General features: G+C 42.0%; 2 protein-coding genes across 2 annotated transcripts in view; one reads left to right on the forward strand and one right to left on the reverse strand.

Moving 5' to 3' along the window:
• Nucleotides 1-3,797: 3,797 nt before the first annotated feature.
• got1 (glutamic-oxaloacetic transaminase 1, soluble) lies at nucleotides 3,798-16,905 on the forward strand. The gene is made up of 9 exons (XM_080740202.1): nucleotides 3,798-4,056; nucleotides 7,801-7,982; nucleotides 8,990-9,113; nucleotides 9,597-9,709; nucleotides 10,698-10,802; nucleotides 11,303-11,453; nucleotides 12,471-12,636; nucleotides 13,417-13,559; nucleotides 15,046-16,905. The coding sequence occupies exons 1-9, from the start codon at nucleotides 3,864-3,866 to the stop codon at nucleotides 15,183-15,185; spliced, it is 1,317 nt and encodes a 438-aa protein (XP_080596328.1). The 5' UTR covers nucleotides 3,798-3,863; the 3' UTR covers nucleotides 15,186-16,905.
• Nucleotides 16,906-23,157: 6,252 nt separating this feature from the next.
• Nucleotides 23,158-26,835, reverse strand: part of cnnm1 (cyclin and CBS domain divalent metal cation transport mediator 1) — a gene marked incomplete at both ends in the record, with an annotated part of 57,372 nt that continues 53,694 nt past the window's right edge. Inside the window, 3 exons of the mRNA XM_080740807.1 lie at nucleotides 23,158-23,243; nucleotides 23,842-23,946; nucleotides 25,112-25,209. Of these exons, the coding sequence (XP_080596933.1) occupies nucleotides 23,158-23,243; nucleotides 23,842-23,946; nucleotides 25,112-25,209 (289 nt within the window). The remainder of the gene's footprint in view (nucleotides 23,244-23,841; nucleotides 23,947-25,111; nucleotides 25,210-26,835) is intronic.

A 26,835-nucleotide genomic window follows, 5' to 3' on the forward strand; every position in this document is an offset into this window, starting at 1 on the left:
ATAGATGCATGACGGTACATTTAGGTTTAAAGTGCCCGTGTGGCCTATTATTCGCTATTTTCTCTTTTGGGCTTGTTTTCCTATCCACCTATTTCCGCGGAAGTTTACTGGAGATTATTTGGACCACACTTCCGGTTCAACAGCAGACATACAAGCTCACGTCGCGTCGCGTCGCAGATGCAGCCCATTGTGAGCTTGTAAATCACACTCGGCTGCGGCGCCGGAAGCTCGGTACAGCTTCTGCGCAATGCACTATGGGGCGTTGGAAACCCGTGGATAGACCTGCTGCGTCACCTGCATGGCTGCTTGCTCATTTCTCTCATGAACTCTGGCAACTCTAGCATCAGACCCTGGGGAGGACAGGGGTACAGAAGAACAGCCTCCTCCTCGCAGTCAGACACTCATTTACACATTTCTTACACAAACTCAAACAGAGCAGAACATCAGCACTGTAGCTGTCTGCTCAGAACTGACATTAATGATTTGATGATGTATGGTGTGGTGTATATACCAGTGGTTCTCAAACTTTTACATTTGAAGGTCTCCCTTTAACTTTGACAGTTTACAAATGGAACCAAATGAACCCGTCAGGGTTCATTTGGTTCCATTTGTACACTGTCAAAGTTACAGACTTGTATTGGTCAATTTAGACCCCCTTACTGTAAAAGGAACCCACAGAGTCCCTGGAATCCACTTTGAGAACCACTAGTGTATACTATTAGTGGGGCAGGCATCAGGGATCAATGGCACACCGGCATAAGTGTGAGAGAGAGTTTTGTTCTTTTAAAATTAAATATTAAAAAAAGAATTGTGTCAGTTAAATTAAGTCCCCTCACGTGACGTCTAGGGAGAACAGGGTAAGATGAACCTATGGGTAAGATGAACCACCCCCTCCCTGTATCTTTAAAACTATACACATGAGTTGTCATTTGACCTTAAAATAAGAACACAACCATCATTTCCACCTGGCTATGGAGTTGACAGACACATGGGCAAAGTGACAAGCATATTTCTACACAAAGGGGGGAAAAAAAGAAGGAAAAAAAACGTTTTTTTGCTGGTCAAAGTTTTATAGTAGACCATAATGATTTTTATGTTAAAGCAAATGTACCCAGGTCTAAACTTATATACGTATCATGCATGTTGGTGATATTCCAATGTATAAAACTATGTGAGTCATTTAACGATTTAAAGATCAGCCAGGTTTTGTCAAAATGGTGGCCTTGGGGCAAGTTGAACCAAATGCCTTGGGGTAAATTGAACCAATTATCCTTATATGAATCACCATTCATATTTTTATTAGGTCTTTGCAACTCAAATTATGCTGAATGATCTTTCATTTTGACGAATACAGACATTTAAGAGAAGTTTTTAATATTGTATTAATAATTAAAATATTAAAAGGTCTGAATCACAAACTTTATTTAATTGGTTTTAATAGTTTTTCTTACAGTTCTGAATCACAAACTTTATTTAATTGGTTTTAATAGTTTTTCTTACAGTTTAAATAACCGTAAGAAAATAAATAAGACTATTGTAACTCTCTCCTCACTGGTCTCTCGGCATGTGCACTTAAACCTCTCCAACTGATCCAAAACGCCGCGTCACGACTGGTCTTCAACCAGCCTAAGTTCTCACATGTCTCTCCCCTTCTCCGCAGCCTCCACTGGCTCCCGGTTGCGGCCCGCACTGAATACAAAACACTGATGCTGACCTTCAAAGCAGCCAAAGGTATGGCTCCTCCATACCTCCAAGACCTGATCAACGCCTACACCCCCACCCGTTCACTTAGATCAGCCAACACAGGGAGGCTGACAGAACCCTCGCTAAAAACTCCAGGGCAAAAATCTACTCGTCCGAGACAGTTTGCCCTCCTGGCCCCCAAGTTGTGGAATAAACTCCCTGTCGCACTTAGAACAACGGACTCACTCGCTAGCTTTCGCCGTGGACTGAAGACTCACCTCTTCAGACTCCACCTAAACCCTTAGCACTACAGAAAATCAATGACCATACATGAAGATAGTTAGCATTTGTTTTTAGGTTTTTTTTAGAACTTTGATTATATTGTGTTTTTTCTAGATATCCATTTGCACTTGTTATATTGCTGTTGATGTACTGACATATTATCTTGTGATGTTTTGTATCTGCTTATTGTAAGTCGCTTTGGATTAAAAGCGTCTGCTAAATGCCTAAACTGTAAACTGTAAACAAAAGGAATGTGTTATTAAAATATTTCTGATAAGTAAATAGGCCTACATTATTTGTTCAAGTTTAAGCTGTTAAAGTTTAGAATATCATGTGGGTCAACTTACCCCTTGACTTGGATCAATTTACCCCCAACATGGGACAAGTTGAGCCACATGACCACTTAAAAAAAACGAAAAAAAAAAACAACAACATATTGTTATGGCCCTTTGTCATAGATGCTACCTCATAATTTCAAATGACAGTAGACATATCTAGATGTTCATATCTAAAGTGGTTCATCTTACCCCGTTCTCCCCTATGCAAATTACATCCAGCAGCACATAATTCTGCATTCATTCAAACTCTTATAACTCTGACTGGGGAGGGAGGGAGTCTTGGAGATAGTTCGGCTGATAGTTGGGCTTTTGTTGTTTTGTTGTGAAAGAAAATATTTCTCAAGAAGAAGACAATAAATATGGTTGTGTGTACTGTTGGATGTGGTGTCATAAATTAAGTTGCCAAAAATGTTGCCAACCCTGCCCTGGCCTCAAAGTTGGGTTTTAAGTGGTTAAGTGTTTAAATTAGATTTTAAAATGTGTGTATGCCTATTTTTGATTAATATATGACATCTAGAGGAAAAGGGTGTAGCCAACTTGAGAATGCAAAGGAGTAATGGAGTAATATTTAATATTTCATTTAACATGCTGATGCTGTTGCCAGCAGAGGTTTGCACTTTGCAGTTTGTGCTGCAGTTCACACTTTTTTTTAACAGGTTAATGGTGCCATCTTGTGGCCGTACACGGGTACGTCGTCCTCAACGAGCCCGCCCCTTTCAACCGGGGACGGCCTGCCATTGGCCAGCGACGCCTGTTGTTTTTGGTCCCTCTGCACTTTAACCCTTTCACAACCTCACCAGGGCGCAGGGTCACTGCCAGCATTAGCCAATCTCATTGGACTAAAGTGACATCTCTCGGCTGCCATTGGTGGAGCCACTCACGCCCCTTTCCCCCCCATGTAGAGATGGGATTTATGGCTCCTTGAAGTGAGCCGGATCTCTAGGATCCGTTCCTTTCAAAGAGCCGTTCAAAAAGACTCATTTTAATTACTAGTTCACTTAGTAGATTTTGATTATAATTACAAATCACTTCATCCCAATACATTTCGGCCATAGGCCTATATACATTTCCGCCATTTGAAAAGAGCCGATCTACAAGCTCACAACGCGTCGCATTGCGACGCATTGTGAACTTGTAGATCTACTATTTTCAAATCATTTTTCTACATTTGAAAACCTGTGAAATGGGACATTCTGCATAATGACTACTTTCTACTATTGGTATATAGGGTTAGGGTTAATACTTTTGCACTTTTACTCAACAAACATTTTACTTTTACTTGTAACAGTATTTCTACATTGAAGTATTGATACTTTTACTTAAGTAAAGAATTGACTCCCCCAGTCCCCTCATAAAAAAAAAAAAAAAAAGTATTAAACAGCTCCCTACTGCGAACCGGATCCCATCGTTCATTTCAAAGAGCCGTTCAAAAGACTCGATTCGTTCGCGAAAGTCCCACCCATGGCACTAATAATCCATGTTGAAGGTGAAAGTCTCTCCACAGCGCGCCGGTGCTAACTGTTGCTCCTCCTCTCCATATAGATATAGATCTATATATCTATGCTCATCACCTCACTACAGATCACCTCCTTGCTCCACCACCACCGCCTCCTCCTCCTCCTCCCTGTCTCAGGATCCACCAACATGTCGCTGTTCTGTGAGGTCCCCCAGGCGGTCCCCGTGGCTGTCTTCAAGCTGTCGCAGGACTTCGCCAATGACCAACACCCCAGCAAGGTGAACCTGGGTGTAGGAGGTATGTCGCTGCACTGCTGCTGTCACCGTGTCACCTGTCACCCGTCAGATAATCCGTTAGATCAGCGCTGCTTAGTGTGAGCTAATTGTAGCATGTGGGTCTGTGGGTCAGCCAAATGTTGTATCCCCCCTGTCAGAATACCCCCCTCCCCAATACAGTTGCAAGCTATTAACCCCAGGCTGATATTCCACCAGCCATTCTAGGTGTTAATCATTGTTTAAATCATTATCCATCCATGTAGCTTACACCTGCTAATTGTTTTAAGACATGTTGATTGGGTTATTATCAAACTGTAAAACTTTATGATCTTGATGATCTTTTGAGACTTGGCTGATCTGACCCATGCCATATGCCTTTTAGTGGAGTGGAAAAGCTTTGACTATTAGCCTATAGTAAAGCTTTTTTACCATAATTTTGACCAACTTTAACTTAATCCCCCTCCCTACCATGTCTTTTCTCTATGAACTGTGGAGTATTTTGGATTGGCATTCATAGGGCAGTGATTCTCAAACCTTTTCATGTCAAGGACCCCCAAATTGACACGTATTAGCCAGCGGACCTCCATTTGAAAAGATATGCCAGGGACCCCCATTAGAGAGCAAGCAATGATTCTCAACCATTTTAATTTCAAGGACCCCCATGCTTAACATTCATTTGGCTACGGACCCCCATTTAATGGTAGTAGACCTATATCTCTGAGAGTGAGACCCCAATTTATATTGTAAAATCAATGTTAATTACATACCCAATAAGGGTCCATTTGGTTTCTAACTATCATTTAGCTGGGGACCCCCTGGAACTCCCTCAAGGACCCCTGGGGGTCCCCGGACCCCACTTTGAGAACCAATGCGGTAGTATTCTAGGCTATAAGAATATACCCTCGCCATTCGTCTGGCTATGCAAGGCTAGTAAGAGCTAGAAAGGTGCAATTCTGTGAAATTGCAAGTGTGGTTGCACTGACGCGAGTCGCGAGGAATCCACTGGGAAATGAATTCTGTCTTACATTACATTAGATATTGTAAAGTCAAGTGAAGCATGACATATGTATTTAAAACAGGGGTCTTCAACGTTTTCAGGCCAAGGACCCCTTAGTTGAACTTGAGAGAGAGATGAAGCAGGGACCCCCACAACCTGTTCATAGATTCCATATAGTTTCATTGTTTGACAGCACTATCCTTAGTATATTTGGATATTGGATTCATGTCAATTTCAGATATTCAACCACTTGAACCGCCAATACTTAATAAACTTGACCTTTCACTCTGTACTTACTTAGTCTGCTCTTTTTACCCTCTACACCAAACAAACCTCTTTGCCGAAAATAGCCGATCTACAAGCCGATCTACAAGCTCACAACACCTCGCGCTGTGAGGCGTTGTGAGCTTGTAGATCTGCTATTTTTGGCTAAAGTTCTTGGAATATGGATGCTAGAGTTCAGGTGGTTGATATAAAAAAAGAGAAAAGAATTGGAGGACCCCCTAGGGGTCCCGGACGCCCTGTTGAAGAGCCCTGATTTAAAAGAAGGCGAGGGTCTCTCACCTCTCATTTCACATTGGATCAGAATGGAACAAGTCCAAATCTACAGGGTACGGACGTTGTTTACTCTATTGTTATACGCGTGTGGAGCTCGGCTAAAGCAGAGCCCGGCGTCAGCTGGAGTCCATGATTAGCACGGGAAGCCGGCCTCATAATCCCTTTTCCTTTGCCAAGACACACATCATCACAGATGGCACTGGTCCGCGGTGCAGCTGGCCAAAGTAGGCCACACAGCGTGCAGTGCTACATCTCACAAACTCTTTTCCTCTTAATAGGGGTGGGCAACATATAGTTTCATAACATTGTCATCACAGTATTCACACATGTGCAACAATGACATTGCAAAGGATGCAATGTCGCTGAGGCAAATCGATCCAGTCAGGCACATAATTGTACTAGAACACTTTTGTGTCTTGATAGAAAAACAAAAACTGGCGATGTTCACATTTTTCATTACTAATCTGGAATAAAATCAATACAGTCCATCTGAAAAATTACGATGATTTAATGACTGGTAACCGGTGCAGAAATGTTGCGTCAACCAGGGTATCAAACAACTTCTTTCACTCTCCAACCTCCAAAATCATATTATCATTATATAATCATTGATAGAATGAATAGAATGAGAATGAGAGTAGAATGAAACAATATGTATAAATGGAGATATTGAAGTTTAGTTTCATATGCAGATGTGCAAATATTTCTTACATATTGCAAGAGAGAGACTTCTTCTGTGGATTATACTGACTATAACAAATCAAAGTAAAACTATGCTTAAACGTAACCTCAGTAAAACTATGCCTAAACCTAACGTTATTCCTAAACCTAACCTCTGTAGAACGATACCAATACCTAAACTCAGTAAAATTATGCCTAACCCTAAACATATTCCTAACCTTATCCTCAGTAAAACGAATACAAGAACCACTGGGGGCAAGCGGCCTGTGCAAAGAAATTGGGTGTAAAACGAGTGTATTTTAGGGCAAACGTTACGGTTATCACTATATCTATCCTGCTGAAGCCAAATAGAGTAAAGTGTTCTGTAGTAAGTGGCTCAGCCTTATCAGAAAGCAGGGCAGAGGACAGTTTAAAGTGCATATCTCTTTCCATAGTTGTAAGGAAATATTGATTTATTAGAGTTGCTGTTGGTCGTGCCACTGTTGGCTCACCAAATAAACATGTTCGTCATAGGCATTTGTCATCCAAGGTTATGCAACCGTTGGCCAGCCCAGCATATCACTATCAGCGAGTTTTGTTTATCATGTACAGTAGACCAGTCCTATCCAGGTATCCAGGTACACATAGCCTTATTTATTCACAAAAACAATGAGAAAAATACAGATAATTCTGACAAAAGACATTCTCACCGGGCATGATAGCTATAAAGATAATTAACTATATCGTTCACCATTGTATTTTTGTTATAGTCGGTGTGAACACTGCCATCCACTTGACTTAAAACGATTAATAAAACTATACTTTTATGTAACTTTATAGTGCTCAGTGTGTGAATGGCCCTTTAGTCGACTAATAGTCATAGGAACGTGTTGACTAATTGATTGGTTGATTTAATCAACAAATATGTCAAAAAAAATCTTTGCATACAATCATGCAGACAGAGACCATTTATGTTGGTGAGGTTGATTTCACAATATCTACTGTCGATTGAATGAGTTCACATGTGCATGGAAAAAGGTCCAGGTCTATTTAGAGATGGGACGATATGAAAATTTCATGTCACGATTATTGTGACCAAAGAAATTGCGATTTACGATGATATTATCGTGATAATCAAAATACCCCCAACATCCATTATCCTGGGGCGGAACATTTGCCAAAAAATACCAGATCTACAAGCTCCCATACGTGGCACGTTGTGAGTTGTAGATCGGCTATTTTTTGGCAAAGAGATTTGGTAGAAGTGAAAAAAGACTATCAAGTATGTTATTTCCAGGTCCGTTTTACATTTACATGTATAGAGGTTTTAAATGGTATCGGATATGCAGCTCTGCAAATAAAAGGTGAATTGATCCAAGTGCATGACGGAGGATAATTTCACGATAAATATTAATCTCCACGATAGGATAATTGTGAGTGTTTTTTAACACGATAAACGATAACAACGATTATCGTCCCATCCCTAGGTCTATTTCCACTCAGTGATTTTGTTTCTCTGCTTAAACTGTGTTTGTCTTGTGCGTCTGGCAGCCTACAGGACGGACGAGGGCAAGCCGTGGGTTCTGCCCGTGGTGAAGAAAGTGGAACAGATCATTGTGAGCGACAACACACTGAACCACGAGTACCTGCCCATCCTGGGCCTGCCCGAGTTCAGGTCCTCGGCCTCCAAGATCGTGCTGGGTGAGGACAGCCCCGCCATCCAGGAGAACAGGGTAGGATTTATTTGTGTTTTTGTCGTTGACAATTACGTTTCTGTTTGGCCTGTGGGCTTTGAAGTTGCGCCTGGCAGATATGACACATAACCTAAATATACAAAGCAATGACTGACATATTTGACAACTTTATACTTAAAAAAAGAACATTGATAGTGGACATAGCCGATCTACAAGCTCACAACGCGTCGCATCGCGATGCGTTGTGAGCTTGAAGATCTGCTATTTCCACTATTATTGAAAATGTTTGAAAATATATGAAATTTTCAACATGGAAACGATTATGACAAAATAATTGCAATTATGCGACCTGAAAAGTGGTGTTTGGCAGTTCTAAAGTCTCTACAACCGTCTCTCAAATGTTTTGATGTCAGGGATACCCGAATTGACACGTTCGACCCCCGTTTGGAAATATTGAATCCTAAGAAGTTGGAACCCCATGAGAGAAGAATTGTGTAGATTAGTTCCGAAATCTCTTTGCCAAAGTTTCTGAAAGTGAGTGCTTGAAATACTTTGATAATATTTAGAATTTACCAACGTCACATCACATCAAGTACAAAGTCATTTTCAATCAGTTCTAAAAGGCAGATATTCTCTCAGCCGTCCAGCCGTCCAGGATACCATGAATATAAAGAGAGTCAACGTATGCTTTCAACTGTGTGCTTTCATTTGAATGTTGTAGTTAACTTACCGTCATCATCTAATAATAATAAGGATCGTAATAATCATTATAATGGTAATCATATAATAAAAATATGCAATTTAGGGGTGCCGTGGATTACAAAACTGAACCGAATAGTCATTCTTTTACATTCTGTCATTGGGCTATAACTCCTATAGCTGATGAAATAACGGTGAAATTAAACGGTTCCTCGTTTTGCTGGGGACCCAATAGCGTCCCTAAGAGGGCGCTGGGCCCCACTTTGAGAAATAACCTTTCTACAATGTGTCTTTTCTTTGGTTGGTCATTGTGTGTACGTGTCTTTCTCTATTATTGTCACCCACAGGTGGGAGCTGTCCAGTGTTTGGGTGGCACGGGTGCTTTGAAAATGGGTGCGGAGTTTCTGAGGCGTTTCCACAATGGAAACAACAACACCAAGACACCTGTCTACGTTTCCGCGCCCACCTGGGGTACACATAAATATATAATATACTTTACATCCCACACTCATAATAAACAATATAATACATGCGTTACACAGTGTTAAAGCTGTGCAGTACATCATTCTTTAGGGAATGAAACATATTTTATTTTAACCAAACAGTATGTCACTATCAGGGATGTGCAGAGAATGTTAGAGAGGCAGGGTCTGAAATTTCTAAAAGGCCCTTTTGGCGAAAATATCGAAAATAGCAGACCTTCAAGCTCACAACACGCTGCGCTGCAACGCATTGTGAGCTTGGAGGTCGGAAAGTGTTCAAGTGATGCTCACATTGTTCGTTGTCGTGTTTGATCACCAACTTATAACCGATGGCTCAGAAGACAATCACCAGTTTAAGATGTGGCAAGCAATCCTTCAGACCCCCTTCAATATTGAGTAAAGAATTGTTTACACTGAAGTCCATCAGTTAGTCCACATTTGTTTATATAACTGTTGTGTTTGGTGTTTTCAGAAAACCACAATTCTGTGTTTGCCAACGCGGGCTTTGAGGATGTCCGTCCGTACAAGTACTGGGACGCTGAGAAGAGAGGTCTGGATCTGGCTGGGTTCCTGGGTGACCTGGAGGTAAGCAGTGTTTATTTTATTTTATTTGTATATATCTTTGGGGTCTTTTCTGCCTTTATTCATACAGCAGTACAGTAGGTAGACAGGAAACAGGGGGAGAGAGATGGGGAGTGACATGCAGCAAAGGTCGCAGGGATCGGGATTCCAACCCGCGACATGCTGTCAGGCATCAGAGCCTACAGTATGTGGTATGCGCTTGGACCGCTAGGCCAGCAAGCGCAGGTAAGCGGTGTTAAAGACTAGCATTATCCGCGGTCATAATGGGAGACATAGTTAGCAGTAGATGCAAACATTATTTGTGTATTTTTCCAGTCTTGACTGACTTCCTGATGAACGAAAACATTGTGTGTGATCAGGAGGCCAACCAGTCTTACAAACAACCACCTGGTCCACCCCGGCAACCCGCCATCTCAGGGAGACCTTTGCTGCGTGTCACTCCCCGTCTCTCTCTCCCCATTTTCTGTCAGTCTACCGTATCTATCAATAACTAGTAAGACGCCTCAGGGCGACTTTAGGGCGAGGTCGCGCCACAGTGATGTGGACGTCAGGGTTGTGGACATCAGGGATCTCCATATATGGGCATGAAAGGGATGTGTTTCCCTGGCATCACAGGGATCTACACATCTCCATATGTGGGCATAAAAGGGATTTGTTCCCCCTGGCATCACAGGGATATCTCTCAACAGTGTGTCATTAATATTGATCAGGGTTGTGGACAGCAGGGAACTCCATATATGGGCATAAAAGGGATTCTGACATCATGCTCTGATGTCACTGTGATGTCAGGGGATGGAGATCCCTGATGTCCATATCCCTGATGTGACATCAGAGCATGATGTCAAAGCGGAAAACCCATAGACCGTAGAAATGTGTACATGTCTAGACGCAGACAATCTGTGACATTTGTCATGGTAAACTGCGACCTTCTGTACATTAAGTCACATCATGAAACGAGACATTCTGACCGTGTATGTCTCTTTCCCGTCAGAGCTGCCCAATGCATTCCATCTTTGTCCTGCATGCCTGTGCCCACAACCCCACCGGCACAGACCCTACTCCAGAGCAGTGGATGCAGATCGCTGAGGTTATGATGGTAAGGGTCCTCTCAGGCACGCACACACGCACACCCGTTCACTCAGATCAGCTAACACAGGGATGCTGACAGAACCCTCTCTAAAAACCCCAGGGCAACAATTCCCCCCATCCTAGCCCTCCTGGACCCCAAACTGTGGAATAAACTACCTGTTGCACTTAGAACGGCAGACTCACTCCCTATTCTGCCGTGGTCTGAAGACTCACCTCTTCAGACTCCACCTTGGCCCATAGCACTTACCCTAGCACTTGCCTACCTTCAATGACCATACATGTAATTTAAATAGCATTTTTTATGTTTTTTTTACAAAGTTTTTTACTGAATAGGTGCGTGATCTACCTTTTCTTAAATGACTATTTCTATGCATTTGATGTATTGATGAATTACCTTGCTTATTCTAAGTCGCTCTGGATTAAGAGTGTCTGCCAAATGCCTAAATTGTAAAGAATGTAAAAATACATAAATGCTGATTTTGTTTTCTTTTGTTCTTGTTTTTCTAGCGGAGGAAGCTGTTTGTGTTCTTCGACTCTGCCTACCAGGGCTTTGCCTCGGGCAGCCTGGAGAAGGATGCATGGGCTGTGCGTTACTTTGTCTCCATAGGCTTCGAGATGTTCTGTGCCCAGTCCTTCTCTAAGAACTTTGGCCTCTACAGTAAGTGACATACAGGGGCATTGTTAGCGTTGTCCAGAAGGCTGAACTCTCATGTAACTTATGGCATTTGTTCTCAAAGTGGGGTTCGGGGACCCCCAGGGGTCCTTGAGGGAGTTCCAGGAGGTCCCCAGCTAAATGATAGGTCCAAGACCAAATGGACCCTTATTTGGTATGTAACTCAGAGACGGGTCCATTTGGTTCCATTTGTCTCTCAGTTAAATTAACATTGATTTTACAATATAAATTACGGTCTCAGAGATAGAAATACCATTAAATGGGGGTCCGTAGCCTAATGCATGTCAAACTGGGGGTCCTTGGAATTAAAATGGTTGAGAATCACTGCTAGAGCCGTAACATTCTTCTCTTATGGGGGTTTGTGAGCTAATAAGTCAATTTGAGGGTCCTTGACATGAAAAAGGTTGAGAATCACTGACTTATGGTACTGATTTCATATGCATATCATATGCATTTGTTCACGGAAACCTATTTAATCTATATCTCTGGGAAACCACTCTTAAGCATTTTAATTGTTAGACATGATTTTGGTCTGGCCTGGTATGTCATTTGGCCCAGAATACCAGCTGGAACCTCCTCAAGGACCCCACGTTGAGAAGCATTGAGTTAGAGCAGTGGTTCTCAACCTTTTCAGACCCCCACAAAATAATCATATTTGAACTAATAATCATATTTGAACTGGGGACCCCCCCACCCTGACAAGCACTTGGAATGTAGGAGACTCAGCGTTGGTCTGGCATTAGCCCACCGACTACACCTCAGGCTATACTTTTACTGACCACCGATTTGAACAAAGCTCTAATAGTTTGTTTGATTTCCGAGGAAGCAATTGCAGTCCGTTCATTTGCACAGTATGAAAATCAACTTGCAGAACCAGAGAGACATGACACTTGATTGACAGAGCTAATTCGACATACTCAACGTCATTGCCCTGTAGTTTTTGTCAGTTCCGATGCGCAGGTTGATTGATAGAGCTCGACATGTCGCCTGTCTCTCTGTCAGATGAGCGCGTGGGCAACCTGACCATCGTGGCCAAGGACGCAGACAACCTGAAGAGGGTATTGTCCCAGATGGAGAAGATCGTCAGGACCACCTGGTCCAACCCGCCATCTCAGGGAGCCCGCGTGGTGGCCATCACTCTCAACACACCTGAGCTCTTTGCTGAATGGTATTTCACACATGTGCTGCACACAAATTGCTGACACAGAATGATAAGGATACGGATAAAATGTGAATGGTCGAGTTATTGATTCTCAAGGACCCACAGTTTAATAAGCATTAGGCCAGTGGTTCCCAAACATTTTAGCCCATGACCCACAAGAGAAATTAGACATTTGCCCGTGACCCAAACTAGTGAAAACAGCAGATCTACTAGCTCACACCGCGTCGCTTCGCGTTGCATTGTGAGCTTGTAGATCGGCTATTTTCACTACTTAATGATAATTATCTTACATTTATGGAAATTCTTAGATGTATTTGTTTGTTTGTTTAAAAATGTACTTAAAGGATTATTTTGTGGAGGGGAAAATGTTTTAACTGGGATTTTTACTTGAGTGGTGGTGACGCATAAAAATTGGTCTGTGACCCACAAATGGGTCCCCACCCACTGTTTGGGAACCAGTGCATTTGGCCATTTGATATCATTTTTTATCTCTGGGACTGCCAATGTACACATCCTACAAATCCTCAGTGTTACTTGAACTCGTATACAAATTGAAATAAATGAACCCATAACCCTAACCCTGGACTTCAACAAACTTTGACAAACTTTGACAATACACTGATGATTGTGCTGTCAACCGATGAAACTTTTATGGAATCCATGAAAAGGTTGTGGGGGTCCCTGCTTCATCTCTCTCTCAAATAAGGGGTCCTTGGCCTGAAAACTGTAATGTACTTAGTTACTTTACACCACTGATTTCACCGGCCCATTTGCTGTTTCCCCCAGGAAGGACAACGTGAAGACCATGGCGGATCGAGTGCTACTGATGAGGGCCCAGCTCCAGGCCAAGCTAGAAGCCCTGGGGACCCCCGGGACCTGGAACCACATCACGCAGCAGATCGGCATGTTCAGCTTCACTGGCCTTAATCGTGAGTTCACTTGCGTGCACACACTAGGGCATTCACCAAATATTAGAATATTCGAATATCAAAGTCACTATTCGACGTTGTTCACCGTCGAATATTCGCTTATTTTTATTTTTTTATCGTTTTCTCTTTAAAAAATGTATTGTTTATAAAGCTTGGCTAGATACGAAGTCATAAGAATGAGTTGTCAATGCCCCTGGTGGATGAATTTGTTAATGCTCTATACCAGGGGTTCTCAAACCTTTTTAGGCCGTGACCCCCAAAATAAACATATTTGAACTGGGGACCCCCACCCTGACAAGCACTTGGAATTGTAGGTATTAATGTGACTCGGTTCCACAGATAAATATTGTGAAAATAGCAGATCTACATGCTCACAACGCTTCGCGTTGCGAGGCGTTGTGAGCATGTAGATCGGCTATTTTCACGATGTTTGCCTCTTGCTTACTTGATATTTGACAGTTTGGCCAGAATATTCAGCTATTCGAATACTTTGAGGTTGAATAATTAGAATACTAAAAATCACTATTCGTGAATGCCCTAACACACACCATAAAAAATAAATATGGATACAGTGAGCGGTGACATCACCCATTGCTTTCTAGTACAGACTAATTTTAAAGCCACTGTTTCAGCTAATTCAAATCTACCATCTTGGAATTTACGGTCCCAAAAAGCAACCGGAAAGCGATGCTATTGGCTGGAAGGGCAGTGAGGGCGGGGCTTCACTCATTAGAGCCAGTAGAAGACCTATAAGCATACTCTATTTTATCATTGATTTAAAAATTGTATGGAAGCATGATTTGAAATAAGACTTTGAACTAGCGACTGAAAGCATAAAGTATTTATGTCAATGTTTGCTAATGTACTAAAGTCCAGTTAAATAACCATTCACTTGAATGGAGTGTTAATTCTTCTGCAATGATCAGGAGTGGAAATGGCGATGCCCTCTAGGCCATTAATGAGAACTGCTGTGTTTTAATCAACCTCACGTGCACGAGCAGCACACACACACACACACACACACACACACACACACACACACACACACACACACACACACACACACACACTATGTTCTAGAGCCGATATTATTGGCCATTATCTTGAGGTATACCGATATCCGTACAGTATATCAGTATATGTTGCGCTGATATTAAGAACCTCTCCGAACATTTTCGTATTTACATTTTTATATTGGCCGATATATCCAAAAATACAAGCACCAATATCGGTAGCTGCCCCAAAACTCCAGTATATCAGTCAGGCTCTACTATTAACACCAGAGCACAAGTCTCTGATACACATACTGTATGCCGAATAAATTCGAAGACAGAAGCGATGCCCCCGTAAGTACGCGATTGTGTGAATCAAACCCGTGACCGGCAATGCTGCCTGTGACCGTGAAATAATCCTTTGTTAGTCAAGTGGCAAAGTCCCGGCAATGCCGTTAAGTGCAGTAACTGACTCTGTGCTATCGCTTCCCTAGCCAAACAAGTGGAGTACATGATTCAGGAGAGACATGTCTACCTAATGGCCAGCGGTCGCGTCAACATGTGCGGTCTGACCACCAAGAACATCGACCACGTGGCCCAGTCCATTCATGAAGCTGTTACCAGGGTCCAGTAGAGTACTACACTACCCAGCATTCCTCAGCACTTCTTCCTGCCCTGCCCCACTGGGCCTGTGTGTGTGTGTGTGTGTGTGTGTGTGTGTGTGTGTGTGTGTGTGTGTGTGTGTGTGTGTGTGTGTGTGTGTGTGTGTGTGTGTGTGTGTGTGTGTGTGTGTGTGTGTGTGTGTGTGTGTGTGTGTGTGTGTGTGTGTGTGTGTGTGTGTGTGTGTGTGTGTGAGCGTGTGAGTGTGTGTCTCTGTGTGTGACTATGTGAGTTGTGGACCAAGTATATTCTCACCAGCACAAGCGTACATTCATGTAAAAGCTGCTCTTCATCTCCCTCTGATGGCGCGTTTCCACTGCATGTTAGCAGCTCAACTCGACTTTTCGGGAGTTTTCCACCTGATAGAAGTTGTGGATAATACCTGGTACTTTAAATATATCGCCTCCGTCGAGCTCGCAAGCTTGAGGCGGTACTAAAAAGCGGCGTGCAAACGTTGCAGACGACCGATTGGTCAGAGAGAATCGTCATCGTGTCACGGACTTCCCTATAACTGCATTGCAGAGTAGCTTTCAGAATAATGTTAAAAAACGATTCTTTGTAAATGTGAAATGAATCAGTATTGAGCAACTGCATGGGCTAGTTCTCACCTAAAATGTCATTAGAATGAGTTTTTGGTTGAAATACGCAGGTGAAAGTGATAGTTTCTGGTTCTGGACAGTATTAGCTTTACGTTCGGAATTGATTAGCACTCCTATGCAGTGGAGCACTACATTACGGAGGTCCTATCCATGGTGGGAACCAAACTACCTGGTACCAAGAACGATGTGAGTTGAGTTGAGCCGGTACTGTGCAGCGGAGCGCCACGAGTGACATCACACATGCGGAGATCAAAGCTGAAACCTAAGTGATTGTGAACGGCATCATTGATTTATTCCCTGTAGTGTCTACTTTTATTTAATGTGTCAGGATCGCTAGGCACTGTGTGAGGTTGAAGATTATTCCCAGCAGTGCTGGCTCAACGATCTTCTGTTGTTAGTAATACTGTGTAATTTAAATTGTTCCATTCCCACTTCAAGCACAATTCCAGTTTTATTTATCATACTTGAATTTGATTCGCACGCGATTTAAGCGCAGTCGAGGAGATCAGGCAGCATTCAGATGCAATGACCAAAGATGACTGCACGTATTGTGAAGTTAAATCATTTGACCAAATAATTTGTCAGATCCTGTGCGCTAATCTAACTCTGAGAGTCGAGCGAACAGAGGATTTCGCTGTGTTCTAAACCAGATGGTTGTTTACTACCACATGGTGGAAATGATACCATGAGAAAAAAAAAACAGTGTTATGTAGAGCCGGTCGCTGTAATGTGAAAAACATGAGTGTTCTAATAATAATATATAATGTTGAGCCTGATCCATGTAATGTGTTAACAATTTATTCATTTCAATGCATTATTGGTAACGCCAGGGGGGTTAAGGATGTGCACAGGCTTACGTCAGGGTTCATCTGTGGTCACGGAGTAGTGTGTCTCAGTACAAGTGTGCCGACTGAAGCTCGATTTATAATCTGTCGCGCGGCGGTGACAGTTAGATTGAACGATCACTTCACGTCTTGTTTATTTTGTAACAAATATCCGCTCTACGAGCTCGCAACCCGGCGAACCGCGACGCGGCCGCCGAGATTGTTGCTCTGCAATTTTCACCGCGACACCGTCGTCTGACGTTGTGGGCTTATTAAGCCATTCAGAACGGGTATTGTGTATCATTATTTTATGCTTTAACTAGTAAAAAATAGCAGATATACAAGCTCACAGCGCGGCACCGAGTGCCGCGCTGCGAGCTTGTAGATCTGCTATTTTTGAAAAATTGTGAAAATTTGAATTTTGACCCGAAGTGTTTTTTGAATCCTTCTAAGGTTTTTTGAAAAACCTATGTTTCTTTGTCAGCAATCTGGCCAGCCATCGTCAAAGAAAAGGTCCTTTTCACTTGAAACTGGAGCTCAGTCAGTCTGTTCTTGAGCGACTACTATGTCAGTGGTTCTCAAACCTTTTCATGTCAAGGACCCCCAAACTGATATGTATTTGGCCACGGACCCCCATCTCAAAATATTTAGTTCCAGGGACCCCCCCAGAAGCAAAATTTGAGTTACAAATGTTCGCTTTGAAAATACACATATTCAAAGATTTGCACACATTTTCACGACTTTTTCAAAAATAGCAGATCTACAAGCTCGCAGCGCGGCACTCGGTGCCGCGCTGTGAGCTTGTATATCTGCTATTTTTCACTGGTTAAAGCATTCAATAATTATAGGCCTAAATGGGTTAAGTTGTAAAGCAGAAATGGGCAGACGAACGCTTGTCAGCGAAGAGTCAGTCACGACTGATGCAATCTCAGCATACAGAACGTTCCCTGGGCTCCTGGGCGGCCGACCAAACATCCCCCCGGGCCCTCGAATGTCGTAACGTTTCAGCGCAGGCACACGTCAAGCGAATGTTTACTTTGCACAGCAGCTGTCTGTGAGTATGGCATTATTGCACTACATTATCAACATCTCTCACCTCAGTGGCACAAAGACACTATTGATCCACGCGTTTACCGTCTGCGAAGCCAGACACGCTGCTTAAGAAACTCTTTTGATTTGACGTTTTGAATTGTCGAGATGAATAAAACATGAAAATAAATAACCCCGGGAAATTATGTCTCTTGTGTCTTATCATTCATTTCTACTGATTGGGACTTCTTGCATGGCACCACGCCATATGAAATGTCAGGTTTGATGTAGGCTACACATACACGCAGTATTAAATTCACAGTCAAGAATGAATCCGACAGGAATGTACTCAAGTCATTTTATTTAGAATTTCACAGCGTTATCTAAAGCCCCAGGGTCTGTTCCTTGATATCTTTAGAGCAGTGGTTCCCAAACGTTTCAGGTCGAGACTCGAGACCCATAAGAGAGAGTTTGCCCGGGACCCAAACTAGTGAAAACAGCAGATCTACAAGCTCACAATGCGACGCTTTGCAACGCGTTGTGAGCTTGTAGGTCGTCTATTTTCACTAATATTTGTGTTCTAATTTATGGAATTTATTCATGAAAAGCTTAGCTTTTTTGGGTAATGTTTTTTTTTTAAATGGTTTGAAGGAATAATAATTAAAAACAAAATGTAGGAAACAAAAATTAATGGACCCATAAAAAAATCTGTCTGCGACCCACAAATGGGTCCCGATCCAGTGTTTGGGAACCAGTGCTTTGGATCATAACTTTTTAGAATCTGTACAAAAAAAAAACATTCTCCATACAAATATAAAACAATGTAACCTGAACCTCGAGGGCTGAACCATCAGCAGACAGTTTGTTTTAGATCGGTTGTCAGATCAAGCACTCTCTCTTTGCGTGTTCAGCGTGTGTGTATACTAGTGGGGCCAGGTCATTGTGGTTTGCTTAGCGGTGCGCTATCCTTTGTGCTGCCATAGCCTCACCAGGCTGAATGAATTGTATCTGTAGCGCGAGTGTCCCCAATCACTCTGTGTGTGTGTGTGTGTGTGCGTGCGCGTGCGTGCGTGTGTGTGTCAGTTGTGTAAAAATACTAGTAACTAATTACATCTACTCAAGTACTGCACTGTACAGGACTTTCCATTACTTGTACTTCTACTTCACTGTATCTCAGATCCAAATATTGTACTTTTACTACAGTACTTTTATTTGAAAACTTTAGTTTTCAAAATATATTTTAATACATTTGAAAAGTTGAAATGGGACATTCTACATAATGACTACTTTTACTTTAAGTACATTTTGATGCCAACACTTTCGTACTTTTTCTCAAGTACATTTTGAATTACGGACTTTTACTTGTAACAAGAGTATTTCGTCATTGCAGTATTGATATACTTTTACTTAAGTAAACAATTTGAGTACTTTTTCCACCACTGGTGTGTGTGCGTGTGTGTGTGTGCGTGCGAGTGTGTGCGAGCATGCGTCTGTCTGTGTGTGTGTGTGTGTGTTTAAAGGGGAAGGCAGGGTCTTGACGTCAGTGTGCGTCATCTAACTCATTTATGTCTCTCTCTCTGTTCTGACGAGCGTGTGGCGTTCCGCCAGTATTGCACAATAAGGGTCGGCTTCACTTTGACCTGAGCTTTCAAGCAGTTAAAGCAAACGCTCCGATTTTTAAGAGGATCTTAAGAATCCATTATTGCGTCTAATATTTCAAGAACAATGGTCTAACTGAGCAGCATTCCATGTCTAAATATGTACATACATACGTGTACCTGTTTATGCTAACTCATCCCCACACACTGCCATGCTGCCATATTGTCTTTGAACATTCAAGACAGCAGTTCATTTGCACTGCTTCTCTTATCGTCACTGTCGGGTAAAAACCTTGTATCTCCCAAGTTTCAAATTTGTAATTTCTTTCGCAAAATAAAGCACTGCTTCATCATACAAGGCCGTCGCACAAAAGTAGTGAAAACAGCCGATCTACTTGTAGATCGTCTGTTTTCACTCGTTTAAATCATTTTAAAAATGATAAATACAAAACAAACTGTTTTGGACATACAAGGTTTCCACCCGACGACGACGTCATACAACTCTGGTTCTCGTGTCCTGTTCCCTACCAGAACATCTTCTTGTAGTTTATGCATTCTACACTATCCTCACAATCCCCTCTCCTTGACAGTCAACATCCACATATTTACAGTAAGCTAATGGGGATCTAATGAATAAAGCCAAATGATCCCCACCAAACCCTGAAGCTGAGTCCTTCATCACAAAGCAGTATGAACCTATACACTGCCCAGTGCCAGGATACAAGATTACCCTTGCTGAATGATACCTTTCATCTCCTTCCCCCCCTATTTTTTTTTTTTTAGGGGGAAGGGGGTGGGGGTCTCTTCTGCAACTCTGCCTATGCATGCGGAACTACAGAACAAACGGATTTGTAAAGGGGTTAGACGGAAGCCTAATTTTTATTTTGGTCGCACGGCCCGCGCAGCTCGCGCTTTAAGCGATTTGACGCGGCAAAGTACGACAAAGTGTAGGCTCATGTAGGCTTAACTCTACAACTGAAGCAGCAGAAGTAAACATGCACGCAGCCACCGTTCTCCTGCACGTTCCAGACTCCCTAGTACGGTGTTTCTCAAACTTTTACATTTCAAGGTCTCCCCTTAACTCTGACAGCATACAAATGGAACCAAATGGACCCGTTAGGGGACATTTGGTTCCATTTGTATGATGTAAGAGTTACAGACGTGTATGGGTCAATTTAGACCCCCATAAAGGAACCCACAAAGTCCCTAGAATCCACTTTTTTCAGTTCATAAGCCTGTAGCGTTGCAGATCCAAGTAGTTCAGTTCATATCCCTGTAGCACTATTGATCCAAAGTTGAATAACGTGGCATTAAAAGCCACATATTAAGCTTGTAAAGTTTACCACTAGTTTTAAGGATTCAATATTATTTTTCTACTGAATATGAAAAGGAACTAAGTAGGTATACTATATAGACAACATGCTGATGAAGACTTGTTGAGGATGTGTGTGGGCCAGGCAATATATGAATATTACAACAATATTGTTTTATTTTTAATATGAAGAGTTTAGGCTACGTCCTGGTTTAAATCGCTGCATTACAGTAAAGTGATGCAGCTGTTGTATCATTTGCCTTTACACACCTTTACCCATCATTTATCAAAAATCCCATTGTATAAATATTTTGTGAAAGCATCAGTAGTCATCCTCTCAAACAAATCAATGTCATCTTGATATCAAGGTGTTCAAAAAAACATATTGTGATATTTGATTTTGGCCATACTTCCCAGGCCTAGCTGGGTTGATACTGTACAATGACTTCTATTGCTATCTTATACCTAATTACCAGTCACAGTTAGTAACTGGCATAAAAAGATGATTTTTGCAGGGGCATTTGTTTGTATTGCACATACCCCTTTGCAGGGTTCGATTTGTTGCTGGGATTGGAACTCCATGCCCCTGTTTTTTAAACTAAAAACTAAAATAAACAAGCTCACAGCATTGTGAGCTTATAATTTTGCTAGTTCTGATGGGCTATTTCAGCTTAAGTGGTTAAGAAAATGTCCCCCACTCGTATGTTTTTTTTTTTTTACAAATCGAACCCTGCCACTTTGCATTGACTGTTGGCTTGCAGCACATTTGGCAGATATTCAAGTTGGACACACTGTGTAAACTATGGCTTTCTTTTCAACATGTCCTCCTCTGTGTGGACATGGTGTCTGTGGCTGGACGAGTTGTGCTCTTTGTGTTATTGGCTATAATGGCTAGTGTGCTGCGTTAAGTCGGCAGTAGTTGGCATCGTCATGGCTGGACGGGGACAGTTCCCTGTACAAAAAAGGTTCCCAGCAGAGTGGTGTAGTGTAAAGACAGGGGCGACAACTCATTCCAATGGATCCGTTGCTTCACAGCAACTTCTGGATCATGGAGCTTTCTTCAGTACCCGGGAGTTAGCAGTGAACATTAGCAGTGGAGTAGAGTGCAGACTTGTAAAAGGTAAGATATATAAAGAGCCAGATACGCTTAACCAAGGTAACAAGGTAACATTGGCTTAAAATCAAGGCAGGTAACATTAGCCGTTGACACTAATTTAATGTTTCTTTTTAAGCCACTGATGTAACTACCTACAAATGTTGCAGTACTATTATAAATAATTGTAAATCTATTACAACTAATTGCCCAAAAAACGCTGTTCTGTCTCTCTGTATAATGCATTCAAATGACCCACTAGAGGATGATTTGTTAGTGACATGATGATCAAGTATTTTGCAATAGCCGCCACTCTCTCTTTACACCACTCTGGTCTCCAGTATGTGGGAACTGTCACAGGATGACAGACGCCGTCCCGTTTCTTGTTTGATCAAGGGTCACACTTGGCTCTGACAGCCAGTTGTGACTAATTTATACTTTTAGTTGAAAATACGTCATTGTTGTCAGGTGACACAGGTGAAGAAACGGTTGTGCAACAAAGAATAATTTGGCTTTTTGCGGTCTTCTCAGGTCCCTGTTCGTGATGCCCTGGGTAGGTAAAGTGGTGGTGCAGCAGTTCATTCACTGGTAACCTTAAAAAAGCTATTATTAACTGGCCGGCATGCAAATCTTTCAATAATACATTATGCATCTCCATGGGGGAGAGGTTTAAGATGGTAAAGGAAAACGTCACAGATTTTCAACCTAAACCCGTACGCCCGATGCCAGCGTTCGATGTCATTGTTTTGTGACTTCAACGTTTCGTGGGGAAGTACACAGAAGACTCACATCAAAACAACAGGATTTAGGCTGGAAATCTGAAAGGTTTTCCTTTAAGTTAGGGATGGAGCTACCAGATAAGGTCACGTGTTAAAGCGTTGCTCCATCAACTCCCATCCCGTCTCAGGTTTGCAGATCGGAGGGGTCCCTCTAGACAGGTTTCACACATAGATGTCAACTCTTCAGTCCGGTTTAAGGCTAGATGTATCCATTAATGGAGTCGACGGACCTGTCCTGTCCCTCTTCAGCAATCACAAGCGAGGTGGAAGCTATACCGGAGGTGGGGTTATCGGCTGTTTCGGCAGTGGAACCTGATTTCAGCAGAAAGGATTGGCTTGGTCTCCTGTGAGAATGTGATCTGCGCGGGAGCGTCATGGGCTGGTTGGTGGTCGAGGATACCCGGGTGGAGATTTCTACAAGTAGAGACTTGAATCTCAGAGGAAGAGACCTATAAATCGTCACTGTCGGGCCGAAACCTCGTATCTCCAAGTTTCAAATATGTATGTTTCTTTTCGAAAAAGTAAAGCCCTGCTTCACCAATCACCATACAAGACGGTTGCACAAAACTAGTGAAAACAGCAGAACTACAAGCACACAATGCTTGTAGATCGGTTATTTTCACTAGTTTAACGAACGAACAGTTTGGGACATACAAGGTTTCCACCCGAACACAACGAAATGTTCTCTGCTCTCTCCCCCGGCGGCACTGTGCTAGCTGTCCTGCGGCTCTGGTTCAAAGCCTTCCTCCAGACACCTGTCAGTGTCTCCGTCTCGAGACTTATTCCTCTTCTTGTTACCTAGAGGGGAGAAGACGACATTCACTCAGAGTGACAGCAGTAAACATGTAGTTCACTGGCGTCCTTCAAAGCTGCCCTGAAAATGCACCGTTCAGGAGGCCAACAGCGGAGGTAGTTATCACTTCTCCCATAGACAGGCGAGAAGTGATCCCACTTACTTTACTTTACCCCCACCTTTTTCCCCCTACTCTGTACATATTGTGTTTTATACTTGTGATGATATTGAATGTTCTTTCATTGATGCTACTTTATTATATGTTGATGAATTGAATACCAAGGACCTCCGACGGAAACAAAGCCGCAAGGACTTTTTCGGGGTGTTCCTTTTTAGGCAGGGTGTTTGACTGTACTTACTGTATGCTGTACTACTTCTTTTTTTTTTACTGTACTTAATATCATGTTGAGTCATGTTGAAAAACCTTCAGTAAGTGACAGGCTTCAGGTCAGGTTTGCGGAGGAGGATACAAACAGATCAGCTGTTGCTAAGATACATCTGCCACTGTTGCTATGCCTGCCGGAGACCTTGGACAGCAGCGCTTGATGTCAGTGTGTAGGCATGTGCTGCTGCATCGCTTCGTGACAAACAGCCTCAACTCACTCAATTTACGCAGTAGCTTCTTCCCAATGGTCTCCTCTGGGCTGGACAGGGACGCAGAGCTGATGAACGGACAGGTGTACGTATCAGAGCCCTGTGGCACGCCATCTGGGACAGGAGAGAGGAACGAAATTGTCGCTGTCGGGCAGGAATCTCTATATTTTAACTTTTAAATAAAGACTGCCCTGTACTTCATCATACTACAGTTTCACACAAGAGGAGCAAAAGAAGCCGATCTACACGTTTCGTGCTTCGGCTACTCTTGCTGTTTTTTTATTTGAATCCTGAGATGTTTTTAAACACAAGCATTAACACTGACTGATTAACACTCTTATTCAATTTAAAGCTGGCAAAGAATGAACCACATGAACCCGGTTGTCCTGGACATTTAGTGAAAAAGCTCCCTCTTCTGAGCTTGTAGTTCAGATATTCTTGGGTTTATGGAAAGTGCAATTTCTGACAGAGATTTGGAATAGGCTAGGGAAAGGACCAAGTACAGACCCCTACAAACAAAGTATGTAGGGTTTAAGTAAACTTTGGTGTAGGCTAGGGAAAGTACAGACCCCTACAAACAAAGTATGTATGGTTTAAGTACACTTTGGTGTAGGCTGGGGAAAGTACAGACTCCTACAAAGTATGTAGGGTTTAAGTACACTTTGGTGTAGGCTAGGGAAAGTACAGACCCCTACAAGTATGTAGGGTTTAAGTGCAGAAGACAACTGAACTTACTTTCCACCACTGCCATGTAGTAGCTATACGAGTTGACTGACGTCAAAGGCTTTTCTTTACTTTAGCAAAAGAACAACCATGAACAACTCTCTGCAGGTAAGGTATAGAGCAGGGGTCTTCAACAGGGGGTCCGGGACCCCTAGGGGGTCCTCAGAGTCACTAAAGGGGGAAACTTGTGATAGAAACGTATTTTTTTTAGAAACTTATTTTTTTTAGAAACTTATTTTTTCCCTCCTTTTATATATTAACCAGCTTGTAGATCGGCTATTTTTGGCAAAGAGTTTTGGTGTAGAGGGGAAAAAGAGCAGACTAAGTACAGAGTGAAAGGTCAAGTTTTTTAAGTATTGACGGTTCAAGTGGTTAAATATCTGAAAACACAAATTGACATGAATCCAAAATACACTGATGATTGTTCTGTCAAAAGATGAAACTATGGAATCTATGAGAAGGTTGTGGGGGTCCCTGCTTCATCTCTCTCAATTAAGGGGTCCTTGGCCTGAAAACGTTGGAGTCAATTACAGTACACATAGTATTTCCTCACCACTATCCTCTTGGCTTTCCCGCTGGCCCTCGTGGATGTAGGGAACCTCATCCAGGCGGAGGAAAACGCTGTCATTTGGACTCCTCTGGCCGTCAGATTTACTACCTGTAGACGGTGGTAGAAGAAGTAACGGTAAAAGTATGAATACCACAATGTAGAAATACATTCCGGTGTTAAAATTCGACTTGTGGCATCTAAATAATAAAGTACCAAAAGTAGTAAGTACTCTGGAACGGATGGCTAGCTCAGCACCTGTTAATCCTGACAGTGTGTTGCGGGGATCGAGTCCCGATTCCAACAAACTTTGCTGTGTGTAAATATCTCAAAAAACAGATTGAACACAAAAAATAACTCAGGATTGTGTTGATCGTGTCCCAAACAACAATAAAATAAGATAGGGTTGTCCCAGAGGTGAAGTGGCCCTTTAAGTACAGCACTTGAGTAAATGTCCTTTGCAGAGTTACTTTACACCACTACCTGATTCCAGCAGTCAGAAATGCATGCTTTTCTGCCATTCTTCCAGTGGAGGGCAGCAGAGGGCTGTGCTGTTTAAAAGGAGCAAATTATTATCTGCTCAGTTCTATCAAGTGAATTATCTTAAAGTTGCATTCCAGAATCACAACTTTTCATCAATGAAAAACTATTCAAATTCTTTTTAAAGTGTGGTACCAAAATGTACTTTAAAGGGATATTCCACTTTCAAAAAAACGTTTTGTCATTGTATGGTCTAATCAGGCTTGTATGAACACCCTGAACAGTTTTTAATTTTCTTCATTCAGTATTTAGATATTTGATGTAAATGTTATCAGGCCTTCCAGGCTCAGGGCCTCTCCGCACACACACTCATTGTAACTTCAAACTCCATTTTAACCATGATAGATTCATTAAAAACACCCATTATTTTTTTCTGGTGACTCATACTACCCTCCTAATACGGGAGCAGGCCGTGTTTTTTCCATAACGTTTTTCATGTATTTTCTATATATTTTTATTGTATTACATTTTTTCTATTTTATTAAAAATACATGAAAAATGTTATGGAAAAAACACGGCCTGCTCACGTATTAGGAGGGTAGTATGAGTCACCAGATAAAATAATGGGTGTTTTCAATGAATCTATCATGGTTAAAATGGAGTTTGAAGTTACAATGGGTGTGTGTGGGGAGAGGCCCTGAGCCTGGAGGGCCAGATAACATTTACATCAAATATCTAAATACTGAATGAAGAAAATTAAAAACTGTTCAGGGTGTTCATACAAGCCTGATCAGACCATACAATGACAAAAAGTTTTTTGAAAGTGGAATATCCCTTTAAGTACCAAATGTAGAAAGTAGGCTACTCATTGTGCAGAATGTCCAAGTTCAAAATGTATAAAAAATCTTTTGAAAATAGCAGACCTATACAAGCTCAGAATGCATTGCAACGTGACACATTGTGAGCTTGTAGATCACCTATTTTCAAATAACCAAAATACATATAGACCTTGAGTGGTTAATGCTCAGTAATAAAAATCTAAATCTAAAAAGTTACTCGTAACTGAAGTTTTCAAATAATTGTAGTGTAAAAGTACAAAATTTGCCACTCAGATGTAATGGAGTAGAAGTAAAAGTATTGAAAATTGGAACTACTCCATTAAAGTAAAAATACCTCAAATTTGTACTTAAGTACAATACTTAAATAAATGTACTCAGTAATGGTCCGTACACACCGCCGGCGAATTGGCGAAT

The sequence above is a fragment of the Nannobrachium achirus genome (genome assembly GCF_963921795.1).
Source record: "Nannobrachium achirus genome assembly, chromosome: 13".
Lineage (NCBI taxonomy): Eukaryota > Metazoa > Chordata > Actinopteri > Myctophiformes > Myctophidae > Nannobrachium > Nannobrachium achirus.